The sequence below is a fragment of the Leucopleurus acutus genome, assembly GCF_964270905.1.
Source record: "Leucopleurus acutus genome assembly, chromosome: 3".
Lineage (NCBI taxonomy): Eukaryota > Metazoa > Chordata > Mammalia > Artiodactyla > Delphinidae > Leucopleurus > Leucopleurus acutus.
Genome location: NC_139145.1, coordinates 19,995,061 through 20,018,054, shown reverse-complemented (window position 1 = coordinate 20,018,054; position 22,994 = coordinate 19,995,061). Strand labels below are relative to the sequence as shown.

At 39.9% G+C, this 22,994-nt stretch overlaps 1 protein-coding gene across 1 annotated transcript in view; it reads right to left on the bottom strand.

Moving 5' to 3' along the window:
- Positions 1–330: 330 nt before the first annotated feature.
- UIMC1 (ubiquitin interaction motif containing 1) overlaps positions 331–22,994 on the bottom strand; it is a 138,948-nt gene continuing 116,284 nt past the window's right edge. Inside the window, exons 9-13 of the mRNA XM_082836398.1 lie at positions 6,140–6,224; positions 3,838–4,009; positions 2,386–2,449; positions 1,264–1,306; positions 331–744 (exon numbers count right to left, since the gene is read on the bottom strand). Of these exons, the coding sequence (XP_082692524.1) occupies positions 534–744; positions 1,264–1,306; positions 2,386–2,449; positions 3,838–4,009; positions 6,140–6,224 (575 nt within the window). The 3' untranslated portion in view covers positions 331–533. The remainder of the gene's footprint in view (positions 745–1,263; positions 1,307–2,385; positions 2,450–3,837; positions 4,010–6,139; positions 6,225–22,994) is intronic.

The following is a 22,994-nucleotide window of genomic DNA, read 5'->3' as shown; positions in this document are numbered from 1 at the left end:
AAGTCACTGAATGTTAAGGACAGCAGAACAGAAGTAGAATTCAATGCCCTGGCATCTTCCAGAATGATGTCAGAGAAAGTCAAGAGTAACCACACAGTGTTCAGAACTGTGCACTACACATTTTGTGAATATAGGCAGTATGTCAGAGACCAGTAATGGAATTCATTCCGAAACATGCAATTTATGAGTCTGAGAACTAGCTCCATAATTAAAATATCCCTCCCCTAAGCCCAGAGAAAAAAAGGAAAATCTCCATCTTATTGAAATAAAATTTCATACAAACATAGATAAATATATTTAAATTTTCTTTTTAACCACAAGTGAATTCAAACAGACTGTTATAAAACAGAATACTACACACAGTTGTCTGTATAGCTTATAGAAAACATAAAAACCAGAACACTGAGTGGGTGCTGGTGGTAGAAACTGCAGGGCCAAAACCTGCATAACAATGAACTGGAGACCACTAAGGCTTAATGAACATGGCCCACCCCTATTGCTAATGGTTTTGTCAACCTTTAGACCCTAGAAATTCAGGATTTCCTCCTTCTTCCTCTGCCTGCTTTGGTCCGTGTCCGGCTACTTGACCGGACGGTAAGCTGCTTTTTAAAGTCCACTAAGCAATCTGTGGTTTCTGAAATAGAAACAAAAGACTTGATGGGAGACTCATTTAAGTCGAGATGTGCAGGGGAACTCTGTATCTCTCTGCTGCAACCTGCCTCTTCTACCCCTGGTGAAGGCACCCTAGAGAGAAGGAGAAAAAAATCAGAATTCAATATACACCTACTAATAAGCACTAAGTATGCGTACCAGGGGTATTTACATATACTATTATTTCATGTAATCTTTAGAATAATCCAATCAGATAAGTACTATCATTTCCCTTTCACAGATGAGGACACTGGGTAAATCATATACCCAAAGCCACACAGTTGGGTAGTAAAGAAATGAGGATTCAGACCCAAATTCCCAAGCTGCTTGAATTTTAAGTCAGAAGACAAGGGTTGGGTGGGGATAGAGAGGCAAAGAGGAGTAAGACAGCTTTTCCTCTGCTTGTTCTGACACCATGAATGAACTTGAGGTAGTTATCCAATTCTCAGCCCAGATATATGGCAGGCACAGAGTTATACAGAGAGCAGTCACACAGTTCCACAGTTTTCTACTTCAACAGTCTGAATATCACACTATACACAGAACATAGGACCAGGGCTGTACTTTTCTAGAACTGCTGTCAGCCACACTTCAATGCACACCCCAATTCACCTGAAGGCTCCTGTCTCTGAAAACTTGGTCTTTATCTCTGCATCTGTGATAGGACAGAAAAAGTAATAATGTTGTTAGTGGTGGTGTAATCATAACACTTTTCACTGATCGTGTGCTTCCTATGTTCTGGGCACTGCTCTTCATCAGGCTTATCCAGGTAGCTCAGATCCCCAATCCCCAGACCAATGGAATGTGAGCATTAGCATCCAACAGGCTTACCTGCAAAAGTACAGAGGTAAACACTTTTGAATGAATAACCACTGAATAAATCTACTTCAAATCTGGACTTGAGGAACAAGGAGTTGCCAAGGGAAATCTGCTACCTGAAGAGATTCACAACCTGCTGACCTAAAGGCAGCAGGCTATGGGGCTCAGAGAGGCTGCCTTTTTATAGTCATCAGAAGGCACAACAGATTTGCTTGTTCGGAATGAACTATTAGAACTAGATGGGAAGCAAATCTCACCAGACCTAAGCTAAAGTTCCTCTTCCACCTACATCTAGTAAATTTATCAATAGCAACTATTAACAACAACAACAGTAATAATAGCAGCTAACATTTATCAAGAGCCTACTTACGTCAGGGAATATGTGTGGAGCTTTACTAGATATAATCCTTTCAATCTATGAAGTTGGTATTACTAACTCTATGCAATGCTCTTAAACAATCCACTCTACTCCTCCTTAAATATTAGGCACAGAGACAGAATTACTTCCTACAGTCCCTCAGGAGCAGAGGTTGAGACACTATGCTAAAGGTAACATGAATGATGCACAAAACATTAGGAGATGACAGTAATGACTAGTTTTCAATGCCTATTCCTTTAGGAGGTACTTAGGACTTGTACCACATTCCACTCTGATTTGGAAATGTTTTTTCCCCAGTTCAAAAGGCAAGTAGAAAGTTCAAGCTTTATAGAGGCTGAAACAAAATACATGATAAATAAGACAGAGTATTTCATCTTCCTTAGGGAGAGATGACCTAGACCAAGTCTCAAAGGCTGGCTGACTGGGTCAAATGTGCAACCACATAACTCTAGCAAAAAGTCAGGGGAGTTGGTAGTGGCTATTTTTACTAGAAGGCCTCAGAAAGCAGCTCAGAAAACTGGTCCTGGGATCCTCACCTGTAGTCTTGTACTCAGACTGTTCCAAGAGACTAAGGAGTCGGCCTTCACTGAAGCCTTTTTCCTGTGACAGAGAAAAATAGATGAAAGGGTTACACAGAGTCTAAAATACAACTTCCTTAGCCCAGATCACACCTATCTCCAGGAGAGAAGAGGTGTAGGGGTACAGCTGTAGGAAAGTCTTTTGCTTTCTAATAAACGAGGGTACACAGTAAAAAAGCAAATATGATTAAAAGAATACATCTTTATGCCAAGAATATATCTAAGAATGGATACCAGAGTCAAGGCAAATTATTCCACCAAGATCGTATTAGAGAACAGTAACCTTTGACCTATGATAGATTTGGAGAGGTTTAAAATAGAAAATAACAGTTTCAAATTAGCTTCTAGAGGCAGCGATGACAGAGAAAAAACTAGCTCTATGGTGTAAGCACATACCCGTAAGCCCTAACTCCAAATTACCACCTAAACATCACCCCATTCATATAAGGAAAAGATAATTTCCCCTGATTCTTCATACTTTTCTTCATATTCTTTTTTCATCATGACAGATAATGGCTTCTCCATCTTAGTGTTCAGTGACTGCTATGTCAGTAAGCCTTGGACATGGAGCTGCTGCTTTATCTTTGATCTCTAAGCCAAGACTTGCTCTTCCTGATCTCTAATCACAAAGCCCAGAAAGCACATCTTCCCAGTGACCAGGACCACATCCTACAGTTTCCTAATAAGGCTAGGTACATGAGGTGTTCAACAGAGTTGACTGTATGTTCCTGGCAGTGGGTATACAACTGGATATACTTTCTGGAAAGTAATCTGGCAGTATGTTTCAAGAGATTTTAATGTTTATACCCATTGCCCTAAGAGCTCCACTTCAGGAAATCTATTCTAAGGAAATAATCAGTGGTACAAAGACTGATTAATGTTTTAAACACAGCGTTATAATACAGAAGAACTGGAAAACAATCTGAATGTCCAATAATATGAGAACGGTTAATTGACTGTGTGATACAAACATTAAGAGTAATTTAAAAAACAGTTTAAAAATAAACCCAGGAAGGTGTTTATGTTACAATTGTAAGTGTATATATACATATGCACATACAAGTATACGTATGTACACATATGTGTATATGTACATATATAATATGGTGTCAATTACATTAAAATGCATTAAAAAAAGACTAGAAAAAAATAGGCCAAAATACTAGAAGATGTCATCTTTGAGTAACTAACTTATGGATGATAATTTCGCTATTGTTCATACTTTTTTTTTGAACTTCCCATATTTTCTACAATGAGTATATATTACTTTTTAATTAAAAGAAAAAATAATTTTAAAAAGCACAAATCCTATTTCAAGATAAACAGAAGAAGAAGGAAGGAGGGAGGAAAAAAGCCCAGAACAGAACTGTGGAGGGTTAGGTAACCTTTCCTAAAACACTCCACACATACCTTTGGGTTCCTCAGCCATTGTGGACGCTTCCCCTCCACAGCTGAGCATACTCTATCACTCTCTTCAGGCCCATCTCCTTGGTCACCTCTTGCAAGCTGGAGACAGGACTCTACATGACACTGATACTCTCTGAATGGGACTAGGGATTTACAGAGATAACACTTCTCATTCCTAGCCAATCAGAAGAAAGAGAGAAAAGGCAGTTTTAAGATTTGCTTTTGCCTCTGTGCTCCTAGATATGTCTCAAATTGTGTTTTTATGTCTTAAAGTTATTCTGTGAAGAAGACATGTCAACCAAAGCAGATTCGCTCAGCAGGATCGCCAATAAAACTAACCCAATGCCAATCAAAAGGACTGAGTGAAAAAAAAAAAAAAAAAGGACTGAGTGATTAGTGGTTTTCCCTGGCTGTTTCTCTTACCCTGCTGTTGTGGCAGTGGGATGATAATGAAATCAGCTCTTCTAACTATCTCAAACAATGCTAATTGCTCTCCAGACTTCAGTCAAACTCTTCTCAAATTAAGTGTAATCGTTTTCTTCAAAGAGAAGTTAAAATTAGACAGAAAAGGGAACACCAAGAGCATTAAATCAAAATGACATTTTTACCACGGTAGATGAACTTGTCTGATTAGTATATCAAGTCCGTCTATATGCTGACTTCCTTAATTCTACAACCTGCAACATCCACTAGGAAGTTACTAAAACCATGTGGTTCTGCCAGAGGCTTTTGCACAACTTCCTATATATAGTTATTTTTATCTTTTTATAATTGTAGAGTTTGTGGAAAGAGGAAATTGTGTCCCTGAGGTAAGGTTTATTAGGCATCAGCAAACATGGAATCACTGGAGACAAAGGAAGAAAATGAACATTTATGAAGTATTTTCTCTGTGGTGAGAACTGGTACAAGGCCCTTTAAACACAATTTCTCAATTAATTAGTGGGCCCTATTAGGAAGGTACTATTCTCCTCGAAGTCCTATAGCTAATAACTGTCAGAAGCCAGGTCTGCCTGACTCATAAAATCATCTTAGTTTTAAGAAGCTAAAGAAAACTTTCCAAAGCTTCTCCTTCTGGCTGTTGCTATTCGGTTACTACAGAAAGATTTAGATTGCCTTTATGGAAAAATTTCTCTGGGAGGGTCTTTAAAATAGGAGAAATAAGTCTCTCAAGTAATTAATCATTAGAGAGAATACAAGTAAAACTCTGACTTATGAGAAAAGCTACACTAGTGTACCTTTCAAGGTTTATTAATTAATGTAAAAAGCATTTATTAACCCCCTACTACATGAGAAACGGCAGCACTGTAAAAGAAGCATAAGTTTTTGAGTCAGGTAGACTTTGCCAGTTCTGGCCACATGATCTTAACCAGTTACGTATAATTTCTCTTCAGTTTCTATATTTATTTCTAAAAAAGAAAGAATACTACCTTATCAGCTATTGTGATAGCTACAAAGTAAATAAACCACCCAGCACAGCGGCTGGCACATAATATTAAGAGCTCAACAAACAGGTATTATTGTTATTGCTGTCTCACACACATTTTATTAGATGCCGGGGATATAAACATGAATGAAGGCAAGTATCTGCCTTCAAGTAACTCACAGACTAGCCACGGAGACAGAAATGTCAAAAACGAAAGGAAAAAAATTACTGCAATAGTGTGATGAATACAGTCCTAGAAAAATGACTGCATGACAGAAGGATTCCAAAAGGAGCAAGTGGAGCTCTGCTCAACTCGATTAGGGAAGGCAGCCATGAAATTTAGGATTTAAGATAAGATCTGTGTTTCAAAGATAAATGTTTCTAATGACTAACTGCCCTAATGTATTGTTGGTGATGTCTTTACTTTCAGGAGGCAGCACTTATACCTGACCCACCCCTTGCCCCTGCCTCCCTTTGTAATGAATGTGCTTTCTTAGTCAAGCTGCAACCCACAACCCAAGGAAGTCTTCAATATTGCCCAACTTCTTGCAACTCAACTTCTGTACCATTACATTGCAAAATAGCACACTGCTTCCCCAAAGCACCAAACACCAATATGCAAATTCAAAGAAAACAGAAAGCTAAGAGCAATGTGGAAGTGGAGTGAGTGGCAGGGTCTTTTCAGAGTAACAAAAAGGGATACAGAGGCCACCCACTTATGCTGACATAAACTGGGAATATGAAAAAGAAATACAGGCATTAAAGCAACAAAGTGATTGCCAGGCCGAAGAAACCCAGGGTAAGAGAGAAATTGGTCTCTTATTCGGTCTAAGTGATGGTATGTGTTAATAAGCAAGAGCTCCGTAAACACAGTATACCTACTTGTCAATGTCTAGGGAAATCTGAGCAGCTGTCCCACTGTCACTCTTGCTCTTTCTCTTAGTCTCTTTTTGTCTCCGAGTCAACACTTTCAACAACAAAAAAAAGAAACAAAACAAAAAAGAAAAACTGTTAGTTGGCAGTAGACTCTAAATATAAAAGACAAAATGTACTTGAAGAAGAAAAGTTTAAAATCCTATTCCACTGGGAGAGGTGACTGTCTGGGAAACCTCTGCCTTTCTAGTACAGAGAATATTACTTGCATAATATGGACTGAAACTGCCAGCAGCAAGATATTCCCATATTTGCTAATGAGATCTATTTTTCCTCTACTTGCCATTAGATCTAAAAATCTAGTCCACACCAAGAAAGGTTTTTGTGTACTATCCTAACTTGCAGCACCAGGGGGAAGGATTTATACTTTCCCATTGAAAACTCTGTCTTTATGACACATATACTCCAATAAGATGCTTTATGATATATAGCAATGACAGCTAAATCTGAGTGCCCACATTAGCTCCAATCTTTACAAAACTGAAAAGTGTTCCATTTACAAGTGAGAAAATGAGAGCTCAGAACAGTTAACACAACCAGTCTTTTCCACTACAATAGGACCACCTCCTAATTCTAGTGGGTATAGACAACTTTAGTCCAAGTGGCATACAAATACTTTTCTCATAGCAAAAGGTGTCTGTTTATCAAATCATACTCTCTTAAAGGGTCTTGGAAGTTAATTAACCAACTGTTTTCCAGTCTTCATTCCTTGCAGTTAACAAGAAGAACTGTGACCATCTCACTTCAAATATTGCCTTTGTCCCTCCTGACACTTGACATCCCCATGACAGAGAATTTAGAAAGCTTATCAGTTCACAAAATAATTTAGGTTGTGAAGCATTTACCTAGACCAGGGGTTAGCAAAATTTTTCTGTACAGCACCAGGTAGTAAATATTTTAGGCTTGGAAGGCGATATGTCACATCGCCTTAACTGTCATAACTACTCAACTCTGCATTATAGCAGGAAGGCAGCCATAGGCAACATTATAAATAACTGGGTGTGGTATGTTCCAATAAAACTTTATAAAATCAGATGTCTAACTACATTTGACTCCTGGCTGGCCATAGTTTACCTATCCTTCTAGTCCAACCTCCCACTCATATAAATGCCTCTATAAGCAACCCTGACAAGTGATTAAACAGTCTCAACTATATCCATTCACTGAGGAGAATTCACTTCCTCCTAGGTAAACCCATTCTACCGCTACACAACAATTCTGGCTTAATCTGCATTTACTGGGGGCTGTATGAATAAGTTTACCCCCTTTTCCACAAGTCAGCTCTTTGAACACTTAACAAGCTACATTACAATCTTGGTTTTACTCAGTTGTCTGACCCACTAAAATGTAACCACCTTCAAAACAGGTACTATATCTAGTCATTAAGCCAATCACTAATAAGACTTGGACTGCAGAACCTTTGAGGGCCTAGGGTAGCTCTAATCCTTTTAATGATCCTCTGGAGATGGGTATTATTATTCTGCCCTATTTTAAACGTATGAAAACAAACTCAAAGGAATTGACTTTGCCAAACTATCACAACTAGTCAGAAGAACCCAGAACAGTCTAGATCTGTCTGATTCCTATACCCATGTTTTACCTTCCTAGTTAATCTCCTCTACATACACCCCAATTTGTCAGTCTTCTATGTGTGGCACCTCAAAATGGACCCAATATTCCAACAAGCAGTCTGACCAGTAAAGAGAACACAAGAACCACAAGCTGCTTTGTCTGGACTCATATTCTACTAATTCAGCCAAGGCTGTGTTTACTTTATTGACAATCCTGGTATTCTACTGGCTTAAACTGAGCATAAAGGCAATTAAGATCTATCCCCTATCCTTCCCAATCATCTTCAAAAATGTTATCAAGACAGGTCTCCTAATTCTTTACTTGGGTAACTAAGTTGTTGGGTATGTTTCCCCTCTAACAGGACTTTATATTTATCCCTATTCTTTTCAGTTGAACATTCCAGTCAGTTGAGATCATGTGAAGTCTTGATTCTGTCATCTGATGTTATTAGCTCTCCCAGCTTTGTGTCATCTGCATATATTACAAGCATGCTTTCTACATGTTCATCCAAGTCACTGGGGAAAAATGACTGTTAAAGATACGGCCAAGGACACAGAAAACTGTGGCATGTTACCAGAGAAGCCTGTCTTCCCCTAGTCCAAATTTCCTTTAAATACTTAATCAAGCAAGTATTTATTGATAATCTTCAATGTGTAAGTTTGGGGAGATATAGGAAATTATGAGGCATGGTTCTTGCTCTTAAGGAGCTTACAATTTACTAAGGGAGACAGCACATACATTCAAATAACTATAATACAAGGTGTAAAGAGATACATATAATAAAACATGATCATACACAGAAGCAACTATTAATAATGTCTTATCTCTAGGGAGGATGACAGGGACACCTGGGGACTGGAAGAGGAGGCAGGCATATTTTTTACTATATAGTTTTCTGTACTACTGAATTAAAAATTAAAAGGGCGGGCTTCCCTGGTGGCGCAGTGGTTGAGAGTCCGCCTGCCGATGCAGGGGACACGGGTTTGTGCCCCAGTCCGGGAAGATCCCACATGCCATGGAGCAGCTGGGCCCGTGAGCCATGGCACGTACGGAGCCTGTGCTCCGCAACGGGAGAGGTCACAACAGTGAGAGCCCCGCGTATCACACACACACACACACACACACACAAAATTAAAAGGCCTAGTATTTACCTGAAGAAAATAAAACGCTAATTCGAAAAGATGTATGTGCCACAAGTTCATTGCAGCATTATTTACAATAGCCAAGATATGGAAGCAACCTAAGTATCCATCAACAGATGGATGGATAAAGAAGAGGTGATATATATATATCACTGTTTTCCAGTCTTGCCTAAGGGAACACAGCTAGTCGAGTCCTAGCCTGGAGACCATTTTGTCCAACTCTAAAGTTGGTGCACATTATTCCACTGTGTGCCACTGCTTCTTTGTATCTTAACAGTGCCAAGCCAAGTCCTAAGTGCAGTTCCTTAGGGCGTTTTCCATCCAGTGGTATATTAAGGCCTGAGTTAATGGTCGTAGGTTTATAGGTGGCTGTCTCAGCTCTCAGTGATGTTCCTCCTTTCTGTTTTGCATACCTTGCCCAGGTAGTTGCTTTCCTGGTAGTTGTCTTCAGACTCCATCGTTCCCTTTTGAAATCTTTGCTATATATATATATACACACACACAAACACACACACACAATGGAATATTACTCAGGCATAAAAAAAAGAAATCTTGCCATTTGCAACAACATAGATGGACCTAGAGAGTATTATACAAAGTGAAATAAGTCAGACAAAGACAAATACTATATGATTTCACTTATATGTGGAATATAAAAAGTGAAACAAATGAACAAACATAACAAAACAGAAAGAGTTGTAAATACAGAAAACAAACAGGTAGTTGCCAGGGAGGTGGGGGGTGGCGGCTGTGGGGGGAGGAGAGAGATAGGTGAGGGAAATTAAGAAGCACAAACTTCCAGTTAAAAAATAAATGAATCACGGGTATGAAAAAAAAAAATTCAAAGGGAGAAAAAGAGATCAGGTTACAGCAAGGCCTTAGGCACAAGTTAGAGTAGATGATCTATTTCTAAGGTTCCCTCCAACCCAGAGATTTTATAAATAAAAATAAAGTACTGCAGGAGAAAAACATCCTGGACATAGTTGTATAACCACCTTCAAAATCCACCTCCTATTCTATCAGCCAGCCCACATTTCTCCATCTTATGTACAAGGACTTTATGAGAGATTTTATCAAGTGCCGTGCTGAAATCAATTCTTAAAATGTTTCCATCTCTGATTACAGAAACCTCTAAGGTTTTTTTTTTTCCCTCTCTCTCTCTTTCTATTTATTACCCATCTTGACTACCAAGGATTTTTCCCAAAAGAAGTACTTGGAAACCACTCCACAAACAGGGCTGGAAAAGGAATTAATTGCTTATAGCACTTTATATATACCTCTGCACCTAGCACATTTCTGTTATTTGTTTATATGTCAGTCTCCTTTCTACATCACACAACCTTCTGAATTCAGAGATTCTGGGTTTTGTCTTGATCTCTTCACCATCCCCAGCAGAGTCTAGCATAGATTAGATGCTAATAAATACTTGTCAATTTAAATCATAGCAATGGATTCACAGGAAAAAGGGGCTCTTGTTTTATGAGAACCTTCTCTGTGCCAGGGACTTAAAAAACATAATCTCTAATCCTTACAATGGTCCTGGCAAGGCATATATCGCTAACTCTATTTTATAGATGATGAAATAAACTGACAAAGATCACAAAGCTAAAATAACAAAGAAACATGGCACCAGAAGTGCAATATGAGCTTTACTTTAAAGTAATATATGTTCTTCTATAAGAGCAGGCTGCTCTCCTGGGAAATAAGAGGGTAAAGGGAAAGAGAAAAAGAGGGAAGCGAGAAAGTGATAAGTGCTAAGTGGGCAGGTGGAAAAGAGACTTGGCAGATGGCTGAGACTTATATGCTAATTCTATTATTAAATGTTATGATCAGAGCAGACTGGACTGGCCCCTGCAGCTACATTTTTCCTTTAAAAACTACTGCCCCTACAAAGAAGAAAGGTGTAAGTTGCTCTAAAGGAGTCTGCTACTCTGGTTTATGAGTGTTGAGAGAGCCATTTTAACTAAGCTGCAGGCAGAGAATTTAGTATGAAACTTAAATCCAAAAACTTAGTTGCTGGTGACAACAGCCAAAGATTTCAAAAGGGAACGATGGAGTCTGAAGACAACTACCAGGAAAGCAACTACCTGGGCAAGGTATGCAAAACAGAAAGGAGGAACATCACTGAGAGCTGAGACAGCCACCTATAAACCTACGACCATTAACTCAGGCCTTAATATACCACTGGATGGAAAACGCCCTAAGGAACTGCACTTAGGACTTGGCTTGGCACTGTTAAGATACAAAGAAGCAGTGGCACACAGTGGAATAATGTGCACCAACTTTAGAGTTGGACAAAATGGTCTCCAGGCTAGGACTCGACTAGCTGTGTTCCCTTAGGCAAGTTAATTAAGCTCTCTGAGTATCAGGTGACTTACCCACAAAATGACATGATAATAGCATCTATCTTCATGGGTTCTGGTAAGGATCACATCAAATAATCCAAATAAGTTGTAAGAGTGTTCAGCCCACAGAAAGCACTCAGATTATCATTAGTTGTTTATTATTATGTAATTCTCATTATTAGTCTTCCAAATTTATTTCTTAGTCTTAGCCAAAGATTTAAGCCCATCTTTAGAACATACCTACCAGCCTATCTATAATTTGCGTTAGGTCTTAGTCTTAAGTGGTTCCCATACTAATTTGTACAGACAAAATGAACAACAACCAAAGCATTACAGAACAATTACCAATACTATGTAAACATCAGCACACACTTATTTCCAAAACCCTAAGCAAACAAGCAATCAAAAATAAAAACATATGGCCTTGAACTGTAAACAGTGAAGACAATGGCTCCCTGAGTTAAGTGAAAATTATATATACAAAGAAGAGAGATTTGGCAGCATGACAGTGGTTACTCTCAGTTTGTCTCCCTTAACCTCAAAACCACATCAGCAGAAAATAATGGGAGGCCACAGAGTTGTTTACGTTCCTGCTAAGACCGCCAATCCTCCAGCTTAGCACTTTCTCAGTGGGATGTTAGGGGAAAAAGGGAAGGCCTGCTCCACCTGCATGTTGTCTGCCTCAATGCTGCCAGCCTCCCCTATGAGAGTAGTCCCAACAAAAAGGCTATCAACAGAACTAACCATTATCTACCATTCTGACACACGTGGCTGTTTAAATTTAAAACTTAATTAGAATTAAATGTAATTTATTTATTTTTCTTTTTTTAATAAATTTATTTTATTCTTGGCTGCATCGGGTCTTCATTGCTGCACGTGGGCTTTCTCTACTTGTGGTGAGCAGGGGCTACTCTTCATTGCGGTGCACGGGCTTCTCACTGAGGTGGCTTCTCTTGTTGCGGAGCATGGGCTCTAGGTGCACAGGCTTCAGTAGTTGTGGCTTACGGGTCTACAGTGCAGGCTCAGTAGTTGTGGCACATAGGCTTAGCTGCTCCGTGGCATGTGGGATCTTCCCGGACCAGGGCTCGAACCCGTGTCCCCTGCATTGGCAGGTGGATTCTTAACCACTGCACCACCAGGGAAGCCCCCTAAATGTAATTTAAAATTCAGGTCTTCATCACATGAAGTATACATTTCAAGCGTTCAATAGCCACATGTGACTAGTGGCTACCATGTTTGAGTCTACTAATAAAGAACATTTCTGTCACTGCAGACAGTTCCACTGACTAGCACTGCGGAGATAAACATGACTAATTCTATCTTGCCTTAAATCTGTTTACCTTGGACACCCCCAAGAAATTCAAGCTTCCCATAGCTTCTCTCACCACCTAGATTCTCATCCCACGACTCTAATCCGTCATCTGGGGGCACTTTTCTAGTATGACTCAGTCTCCCTCTCCTGCTCTCAAAATGACTCTGCCCTCTGGAATTAGGGTCAGTGATCAAAAAAATCCTCAATATTCTTAACTCTCTCTGTGGAAGTTCTTTCATCTTCTTGCTCGAACTGAAAGATGGCTGTCCTCTGAGCATACTGCTTCTCCTTGTACCTTCTCAGGTACTGGCTGTTTCTTCTTCCTTACAACACAATACCACTGACCTGGAGGTGGGGTAAATATCCTCTTACTCCTCATTGTTGCTTCCAGACTACTGGAAAACCTGGTTTGAAGCACAAACCATTCTGCTACGCCTGCTGCTCCAACTTGAAGAAGTCATCTACTATCCTCCTGGTCACCCACCCCACCCCCTTTCCTGGCTATTCGTTGAAACTTTTAACATATCACTTGCTGTCTTTCTTTTTGCCAGTCTTGCCATCATTCTTGGTGATTTTAATATGTACATATTAGACTGAAGAATATGAAAGTTGCAGTTTCTGTAGTTCAACCTAAGCTATGATTCATTCAGTATCTGTCCTCTCACTTCCTTTACCTTTTTGCTATCAGCTCCCATGGATCATACCATCTCAGCCTTTCTCAAGTGGGATTTCTGAGAGAGAAGTAAGCCTAATGTCCTCAGGCATCCATTGTATGTAATGCATTAAACTCTGTCCTCCGCATCTAGAATAGTATCAACCAGTTATGTACCATCCTCGGGAGAAGTAAGGAAAACATTCGATTCATTTTCTGTGTTCTGTGGTTCCATTGAGGAACCCTGACTGAGCCTGTCAATAATAATCATGCCACTTCCAACATCACCACCACCTATCTTTTCCAACTCACTCCTTATAATACCCTAACTCCAATAATCCTTCAGTCCCACTAGGATGTCTAATTCCAGGCTATCACCTTTTCACTGTCCATCATCCTGTCATGTCCTCACTTTCCTTCTTACCTAACTCAGATCTCATGGTTATTCTACCAACCATTCCCCTGAATATTTTCTCAACTTATTTCTAATTTCTATTGTACTCCCTAGCAAAACCCAATTTTGGTTAAATCCAATTCTCCACCTATTATGTGCCCCTACCTAAGCAGCACAATAGTGCTGACGGTGCTCACAATACATTTAAGACCAAAAACCTCAAGCGGCCCCTCAATACAGCCTAGCAATCCTAATATGTCTCCATAGTCAGTTTATTGTTCTACTCTCCCAGAGACTGTTTCACATCTTCTCTGCTATCTTCAAACTTTCAATATCCATCCTGACTCTGCTGTCACTATTCTTTTTTGTTTCAATATAATACCTTTATTGAGATAAAGTTACATATTATATAATTCACTGAATTACAGTTCATGGCTTTTAGTTTATTCTTAGTATATTCACAGAGTTGTGCAACTATCACCACTATCAATTTTATAACATTTTCATTAACTAAAAAAGAAACAGGTTCCCATTAGCAGTCATTCTCCTTTTCCCCCCAGGATCCCAGCCCTAGGCAACCACTAATCTGCTTTCTATGTGTTTGCCTATTCTGGGCGTGTCTTATAAATGGAATCATACAATATGTGGGCTTTTGTGACTGACTTCTTTCACTTAACATATGTTTTCATCTATATCATAGCATGTGACAGTACTTCATTCCTTTTTTTCTCATAGCAGCTGCACCATTTTACATTCCCACCAACAGTGTACCTGGGTTCCAATTTCTCCACATTTTTACCAACATTTGTTATTTTCATTTTTTTAATAGCCATTCTAGTGGGGATGAAGTGGTATCTCATAGTTTTGACTCACATTTCCTTAATGATTAACTATGTTGATCATCTTTTCATGTGCTTGCTGACAATTTGTATATATTCTTAGAGAAAACGTCTATGCAAGTGTTTTGTTTTAACTGAGTCCTTTTTGTTGTTGAGTGGTAAGAATTTTGTATATGTTCTGAAATCTAGACTTTTATCGGATATATGATTTATAAATATTTTCTCCCATTCTGTAGGTTTTCTTTTCACTTTCTTGATAGTGTTCTTTGAAGCTCAACAGTTTAAATTTTGATGGTGTCCAATTTATCTATTTTTTTCTTTCGTTGCTTGTGCTTTTGGTGTCATATCTAAGAATCCACTGCCAAATCTAAAGTCATGAATATTTACCCCTAGGGACTTCCCTGGTGGTCCAGCAGTTAATACTCTCTGCTTCCAACCCGCAGGGGATGCGGGTTCGATCCCAGGTCAGGAAACTAACATCCCACATGCCGCACGGTGTGGCCAAATAAATAAATAAATAAAATTCACAAAGGAATTGTTAAAAAAAAAAAAATTTACCCCTAAGACAGTTTTATAGTTTTAGTACTTACATTTACGTCTTCAATATATTTTTTGTATATGGTGTGAGGCAGGTGTTCAATTTGAAATACTCTTGAAATAAAAAGACCCTATATGCCTCATTCAGTAAACAAATTCTTATTCTCTCAGGTACTAGACTTAATAACCTTATTCTACTAGTGATAGCTTCTAACTAAAAAATCCTAATGACTATGTTGATACTTCCTAAGTATAAGCAACCCTAAAAAAGGCACACATCACTAGGTCCTACAAACAGATGAAAAAATAAAGGCTCAGAGGCTTCAATCCTGTAAATACCTGGGGTAAGATATGATTCCAAGTCTGTTAGACTCCAAAGCCAGTACCACAATATCAAACTGCCCTCTTTGTTGCAGAGAAGCCACACAAGCGCCCTGTCCCTACTCAAGTTGTAGCAATTTCTTTTCAAGTTTAGAGATAACCTTGCTTTCTCAAGAAGGTACACTTGAATGTTGAGCTCTTGACCTTAGTCTTTACTGCTGCTTTAGCTGACCCCTGCATTTGAAGTGTTAGCCTGGTTTCCTCAACACTTTTCCATAGAAGGCAAAAGTACTCATATAAAAATATGCTTGGGGCTTCCCTGGTGGCGCAGTGGTTAAGAATCTGCCTACCAATGCAGGGGACACAGGATCGAGCCCTAGTCCGGGAAGATCCCACATGCCGCAGAGCAACTAAGCCTGTGCACCACAACTACTGAGCCCACCTGCTGCAACCACTGAAGGCCGCATGCCTAGAGCCCATGCTCCACAACAAGAGAAGCCACAGCAATAAGAAGCCCATGCACTGCAATGAAGAGCAGCCCCTGCTCGCCTCAACTAGAGAAAGCCCACGCTCAGCAATGAAGACCCAACATTGCCAAAAATAAATAAATTAAAAAAAAAAAAAGCTTGGCAGTGCCCCCACCACCCTGAGACTTCAAGGAAACAATTAATACTGAGAAAAATCCTTAAACCATAAACTCCTACTTAGGATATAGAAATAAAGGGTCTACAACCATTATATTTTTATGAACAAAATTCCTCAATCTATGAGGTACTGAATAATTTAGAGACCTTAGAAAAACAGTCACTTGTCTAGCTCCTACTAATACTTGTGCATAATATTTATAGCACAATCTTTTTCTTTAACAGCTGGCATTTTTATTTAAGCAGTTTGACAATATATATATAGAATTTTTAAATAATTCATATTTTCTGACCCATGAATTAAAATTTGGAAATCTATTCTGAGGGAATCATCTGCATTTAGACAAGATCATAAGACAAAGATATTTTATCAAAGCATTATTTATAATAATGAAAATTTTAAACAACCCAGTGTTCAAATACAGAATGAAATACTATGCAGAAATTCAAAATAAAGACTGAAAGGAAATACACCAAAATGTTAACTGTAATTGGGGTAGGGGAATTAGGTGGGTGGTTATTTTTGGATGATTATCTTTCTATGTTGCAAATTTTTTTCAATGAGCATAGACTAGTCTTACAATTTAAAAAATTATTTTAATATTGAGACACCCCTAATGAAATAACAGATCTGGGCAATGATCATCAATGACTATTAGCTGAAAGCTGGGCTTTCTGATGGATGGATTAGGCTGATCCCACTAGTCAATCTTAACATCATAAAAGAAAGACAACCAGACAGTATGTTTCTCACAATCTGATGCAGTATGAAATATATAATACCACCTATGAGCTACTCTTTTGTCAAAAAAAAAATCTAAACTGAATCTGATCAAGCCTCAAATCAAAATAGAAGTTTCCAGGGGCTTCCCTGGTGGTGCAGTGGTTGAGAGTCCACCTGCTGATGCAGGGGACACGGGTTCGTGCCCCGGTCTGGGAAGATCCCACATGCCGCAGAGCGGCTGGGCCCGTGAGCCATGGCTGCTGAGCCTGTGTGTCCGGAGCCTGTGATCTGCAACGGGAGAGGCCACAACAGTGAGAGACCCGCGTACCGCAAAAAAAAAAAAAAAAAAATAGAAGTTTCCAGAAATTATAGTTTAGAACAGGAGACCATGGGCAGCGGAGTCGAGATGGCGGAGTAAGAGGACGCAGAGTTCACGTTTCCTCACAACTAGGGCACCTACCAGGTGCTGGTGGGGAACCCTGGACACCTAAGAGGATGGGAGGAACCTCTGTGTGACCAGGTAGGATGTGGTAGGGAGAGGGGGTAGAAGTGGAGGTCAGACGGGGCTGGTGTTCCTGAGGGGCAGCTGGAGGAGGGGAGGGGTTCCCGTGTCCGGAGAAGCCCACCCATGTGAGGGGAACAGCAGGGACAGGGAGAGACCTTCGGGGTATCAGAGAAGAATTCAGCCAGCGTTTCCCCTGCCCGCTCAGGCCCCAGTGAGCGTGCTGGGATCCTGGGCCTGAACCTCTGCCCTCTGGGGCCCCCTCCGGCCATGCTGAGCCTAAGCCCCATCCCCGCCACCCCCCAGGGCCTTTTCCAGTTGTGCAGGTCCTGAGCCTAGGCCCCGCATCCCCCGCCAAGGCCTTTTCTGGCTGCACAGGTCCTAAGCCTAAGCCCCCTCCCCTGCAACCCCCAATGCCAAGGCCTTTTCTGGCTTTTTTTTTTTTTTTGCTGTTGTGGTTCTGTTATGCCTTGTTATTGTTGTTTCATTTATATATATTTTTCTAATATATTTTTTATTTTTCTAGTTTTACTTTATTTTTTATTCTTTGTTATTGTTCTACTCCTTTTTGTTTGTTGTCTTTTTTTTTTTTTTTTCCATGTGGCTTGCAGGATCCTGGTTCCCAGGCCAGGGGTCAGGCCTGAGCTTCTGTGGTGGGAGCACCAAGTCCAACTGCTGGACTAACAGAGAACCTCAGAACCCAGGGAATACTAATCGGTGTGAGGTCTCCTGGAGTTCCTCATCTCAGTACCAAGACCCGGCTCTACCCAACTGCCTGCAAACTCCAGTGCTGGATGCCTCAGGCCAAACAACCAGCAAGACAGGAACACAGCCACGCCCATCAAAAATAAAAAAGAAAGAGACAACAAAAAAATATGTTACAGATGAAGGAATAAGGTAAAAACCTATGAGACCAAATAAATGAAGAGGAAATACTCAACCTACCTAAAAAAGAATTAAGAGTCATGATAGTAAAGATGATCCAAAATCTCAGAAATAGAATGGAGGCATGGATCAAGAAAACACAAGAAATGTTTAACAAGAACCTAGAAGAAATAAAGAACAAACAGTGATGGGGACTTCCCTGGTGGCGCAGTGGTTGGGACTTCGCCTGCCAACGCAGGGGACATGGGTTTGAGCCCTGGTCCGGGAAGATCCCACATGCCACAGAGCAACTAAGCTCATGCACCACAACTACTGAGCGTGAGCTCTGGAGCCCACGAGCCACCACTACTGAGCCCACGTGCCACAACTACTGAAGCCCGCATGCCTAGAGCTCGTGCTCTGCAACGAGAGGCCACCACAATAAGAAACCTGCGCACCACAATGAAGAATAGCCCTCACTCGCCACAACTAGAGAAAGCCCGTGCGCAGCAACGAAGACCCAACGCAACGAAAAATAAATAAATAAATAAATTTAAAAAGAACAAACAGTGATAAATAACACAATAACTGAAATGGAAAATACACTAGGAGGAATCGATAGCAGAATAACTGAAACAGAAGAACAAATAAGTGAGCTGAAGATAGAATGGTGGAAATAACTGCTGAGGAGCAGAATAAAGAAAAAACAATGAAAAGAAATGAGGACAGTCTCAGAGACCTCTGGGACAACATTAAACACACCAACATTCGAACTATAGGGTCCCAGAAGCTGAAGAGAAAGAGAAAGGGTCTGAGAAAATATTTGAAGAGATTATAGTTGAAAACTTCCCTATCATGGGAAAAGAAATAGTCACCCAAGTCCAGGAAGTGCAGAGAGCCCCAAACAGGATAAACCCAAGGAGAAAAACACCAAGACACATATTAATCAAACTAACAACAATTAGGTTCAAAGAAAAAATATTAGAAGCAGCAAGGAAAAAGCAACAAATAACATACAAGGAAATCACCATAAGGTTATCAGCTGATTTTTCATCAGAAACTCTGAGGGCCACAAGGGAGTGGCAGGATATATTTAAAATGATGAAAGGAAAAAACCTACAACCAAATACCAACATTACTCTACCCAGCAAGGATCTCATTCAGATTTGATGGAGAAATAAAAAGCTTTACAGACAAGCAAAAGCTAAGAGAATTCAGCACCACCAAACCAGCTTTACAACAAATGCTAAAGGAACTTCTATAGGTGGGAAACACAAGAGAAGAAAAAGACTCACGAAAACAAACCCCAAACAATTAAGAAAACAGTAACAGAAACATACATCTAGATAATTATCTTCAGTGTAAATGGATTAAATGCTCCAACCAAGACACAGGCTCGCTGAATGGACACAAAAACAAAACCCATATGTGTGCTGTCTACAAGAGACCCACTTCAGACATAGGGACACATACAGACTGCAAGTGAAGGGATGGAAAAAGATATTCCATGCAAATGGACATCAAAAGAAAGCTGGAGTAGCAATACTCAACCCAGATAAAATAGACTTTAAAATAAAGACTGTTACAAGAAATAAGGAAGGACACTACATAATGATCAAGGGATTAATCAGAAGAAGATGTAACAATTATGAAGATTTATGCACCCAACATAGGAGCAGCTCAATACATAAGGCAAATACTAACAGCCATAAAAGGGGAAATCAATAGTAACACAATAATAGTGGGGGACTTTAACACCCCACTCACACCAATGGATAGATCACCCAGACAGAAAATAAATAAGGAAACACAAGCTTTAAATGACACAATAGTCCAGATAGATTTAATTGATATTTATAGGACATTCCACCCATAAACGACAGAATACACTTTCATCTCAAGTGCACATGGAACATTCTCCAGGACAGATCACATCTTAGGTCACAAATCCAGCCTTGGAAAATTTAAGAAAACTGAAATTGTATCAAGCATCTTTTCCAACCACAAGGCTATGAGATTAGAAATCAATTACAGGAGGGCTTCCCTAGTGGCACAGTGGTTGGGAATCCACCTGCCAATGCAGGGGACACGGGTTCAAGTCCTGGTCCAGAAAGGTCCCAAATGCTGAGGAGCAACTAAGCCCGTGTGCCACAACTACTCAGCCTGCACTCTAAGGCCTGCATGCCACAACTACTGAAGCCTGTGTGCCTAGAGCCCGTGCTCCACAACAAGAGAAGCCACTACAAAGAGAAGCCTGTGCACCACAAAGAAGAGTAGGCCCTCGCTCATGGCAACTAAAGAAAGCCCGCGCACAGCAACAAAGACTCAATACAGCCAAATATAAATAAATTAAAATAAATAAGTTAAAAAGAAAACAATACCAAGGGCATTTAAAAGAAAAATCAGGGCTTCCCTGGTGGTGCAGTGGTTAAGAGTCCGCCTGCCGATGCAGGCGACACAAGTTCGTGCCCCGGTCTGGGAGGATCCCACATGCCGCGGAGCAGCTGGGCCCATGAGCCATGGCCACTGAGCCTGCATGTCCGGAGCCTGTGCTCCACAACGGGAGACGACGCAGCAGTGAGAGGCCTGTGTACCACAAAAAAAAAAAAAAAAAAGAAAGAAAAAAAAAGAAAAATCAATTACAGGAAAAACACTATAAAAAACACCAACACATGGAGGCTAAACAATATACTAATAAACAACCAAGGTATCACTGAAGAAATCAAAGAGGAAATCAAAAAACACACAGAAACAAATGACAACAAAAACACGACAACCCTAAACCTATGGGACACCGCAAAAGCAGTTCTAAGAGGGAAGTTTATAGCAATTCAATCTCACCTCAAGAAACAAGAAAAATCTCAAATAAACAATCTAACCTTATACCTAAAGCAACTAGAGAAAGAAGAACAAAAAACCCCAAAGTTAGTAGAAGGAAAGAAATCATAAAGGTCAGAGCGGAAATAAATAAAATAGAAACGAAGAAAACAATAGCAAAGATCAATAAAATTGGTTCTTTGAGAAGATAAAATTGATAAACATTTAGCCAGACTCAACAAGAAAAAAGGGAGAGGACTCAAATCAATAAAATTAGAAATGAAAAAGGAGACATTACAACTGATACCACAGAAGTACAAAGGATCATAAGAGACTACTACAAGCAACTATATGCCAATAAAAATGGACAACCTGGAAGAAACAGACACATTCTTGGAAAGGTACAACTTTCCAAGACTGAACCAGGAAGAATTAGAAAATATAAACAGACTAATCACAAGTAATGAAATTGAAACTGTAATTAAAAATTTTCCAGCAAACAAAAGTCCAGGACCAGATGGCTTCACAGGCCAATTCTATCAAACATTTAGAGAAGAGCTAACACCTATCCTCCTCAAACTCTTCCAAAAAAATTGCAGAGGGAGGAACACTCCCAAACACATTCTGCGAGGCCACCATCACCCTGATACCAAAGCCAGACAAAGATATGACAAGAAAATTACAGACCAGTATCACTGATAAACACAGATGCAAAAATCCTGAACAAAATATTAGCAAACAGAATCCAACAGCACATTAAAAGGATCATACACCATGATCAAGTGGGGTTCACCCCAGGAATAAAAGGATTCTTCAATACACACAAATCAATCAATGTGATAAACCATATTAACGAATTGAAGGAGAAAGCCCATATGATCATCCCAATAGATGCAGGAAAAGCTTTTGACAAAATTCAATACCGATTTATGATAAAAACTCTCCAGAAAGTGGGCACAGAGAGAACCTACCTCAACATAATAAAAGCCATGTACGACAAACACATAGCAAGCATCATTCTCAATGGTGAAAAACTGAAAGCATTTCCTCTAAGATCAGGAACAAGATAAGGATGTCCACTCTCACCACATTATTCAACACAGTATTGGAAGTCCTAGCCAAGGCAATCAGAGAAGAAAAAGAAATAAAAAGAATCCAAATTGAAAAAGAAGTAAAGCTGTCACTGTCTGCAGATGACATGATACTATACTTAGAAAATCCTAAAGATGCCACCAGAAAACTACCAAATCACTGAATTTGGTAAAGTTGTAGGATACAAAATTAATGCACAGAAATCTCTTGCATTCCTATACACTAACAATGACGGATCAGAAGGAGAAATTAAGGAAACAATCCCATTTACCAATGCAACAAAAAGAATAAAACACCTAGGAATAAACCCACCTAAGGAGGCAAAAGACCTATACTCAGAAAACTATAAAACATTGATAAAAGAAATCAAAGATGACACAAACACATGGAGAGATATACCATATTCTTGGATTGGAAGAATCAATATTGTGAAAATGACTCTACTACCCAAAGCAATCTACAGATTCAATGCAATCCCTATCAAATTACCAATGGCATTTTTCACAGAATTAGAACAAAAAATTTTACAATTTGTATGGAAACACAAAAGGCCCCGAATAGCCAAAACAATCTTGAGAAAGAAAAACAGAGCTGGAGGAATCAGGCTCCCTGACTTCAGACTATACTACAAAGCTGCAGTAATCAAGACAGTATGGTACTAGCACAAAAACAGAAATATAGATCAATGGTACAGGATAGAAAGCCCAGAGATAAACCTACAGACCTATGGTCACCAAATCTATGAGAAAGGAGGCAAGAATATACAGTGGAGGGACTTCCCTAGTGGGGCAGTGGTTAAGAATCCACCTGTGAATGCAGGGGGACACGGGTGTGATCCCTGGTCTGGGAAGATCCCACATGCCGCGGAGCAACTAAGCCTGTGAGCTACAACTACTGAGCCTGTGCTCTAGAGCCTGTGAACCACAACTACTGAGGCCGTGAGCCACAACTACTGAAGCCCACATGCCTAGAGCCCGTGCTCCACAACAAGAGATGACACTGCAATAAGAAGCGCACAGCAATGAAGAGTAGAGAAAGCCCGCGCGC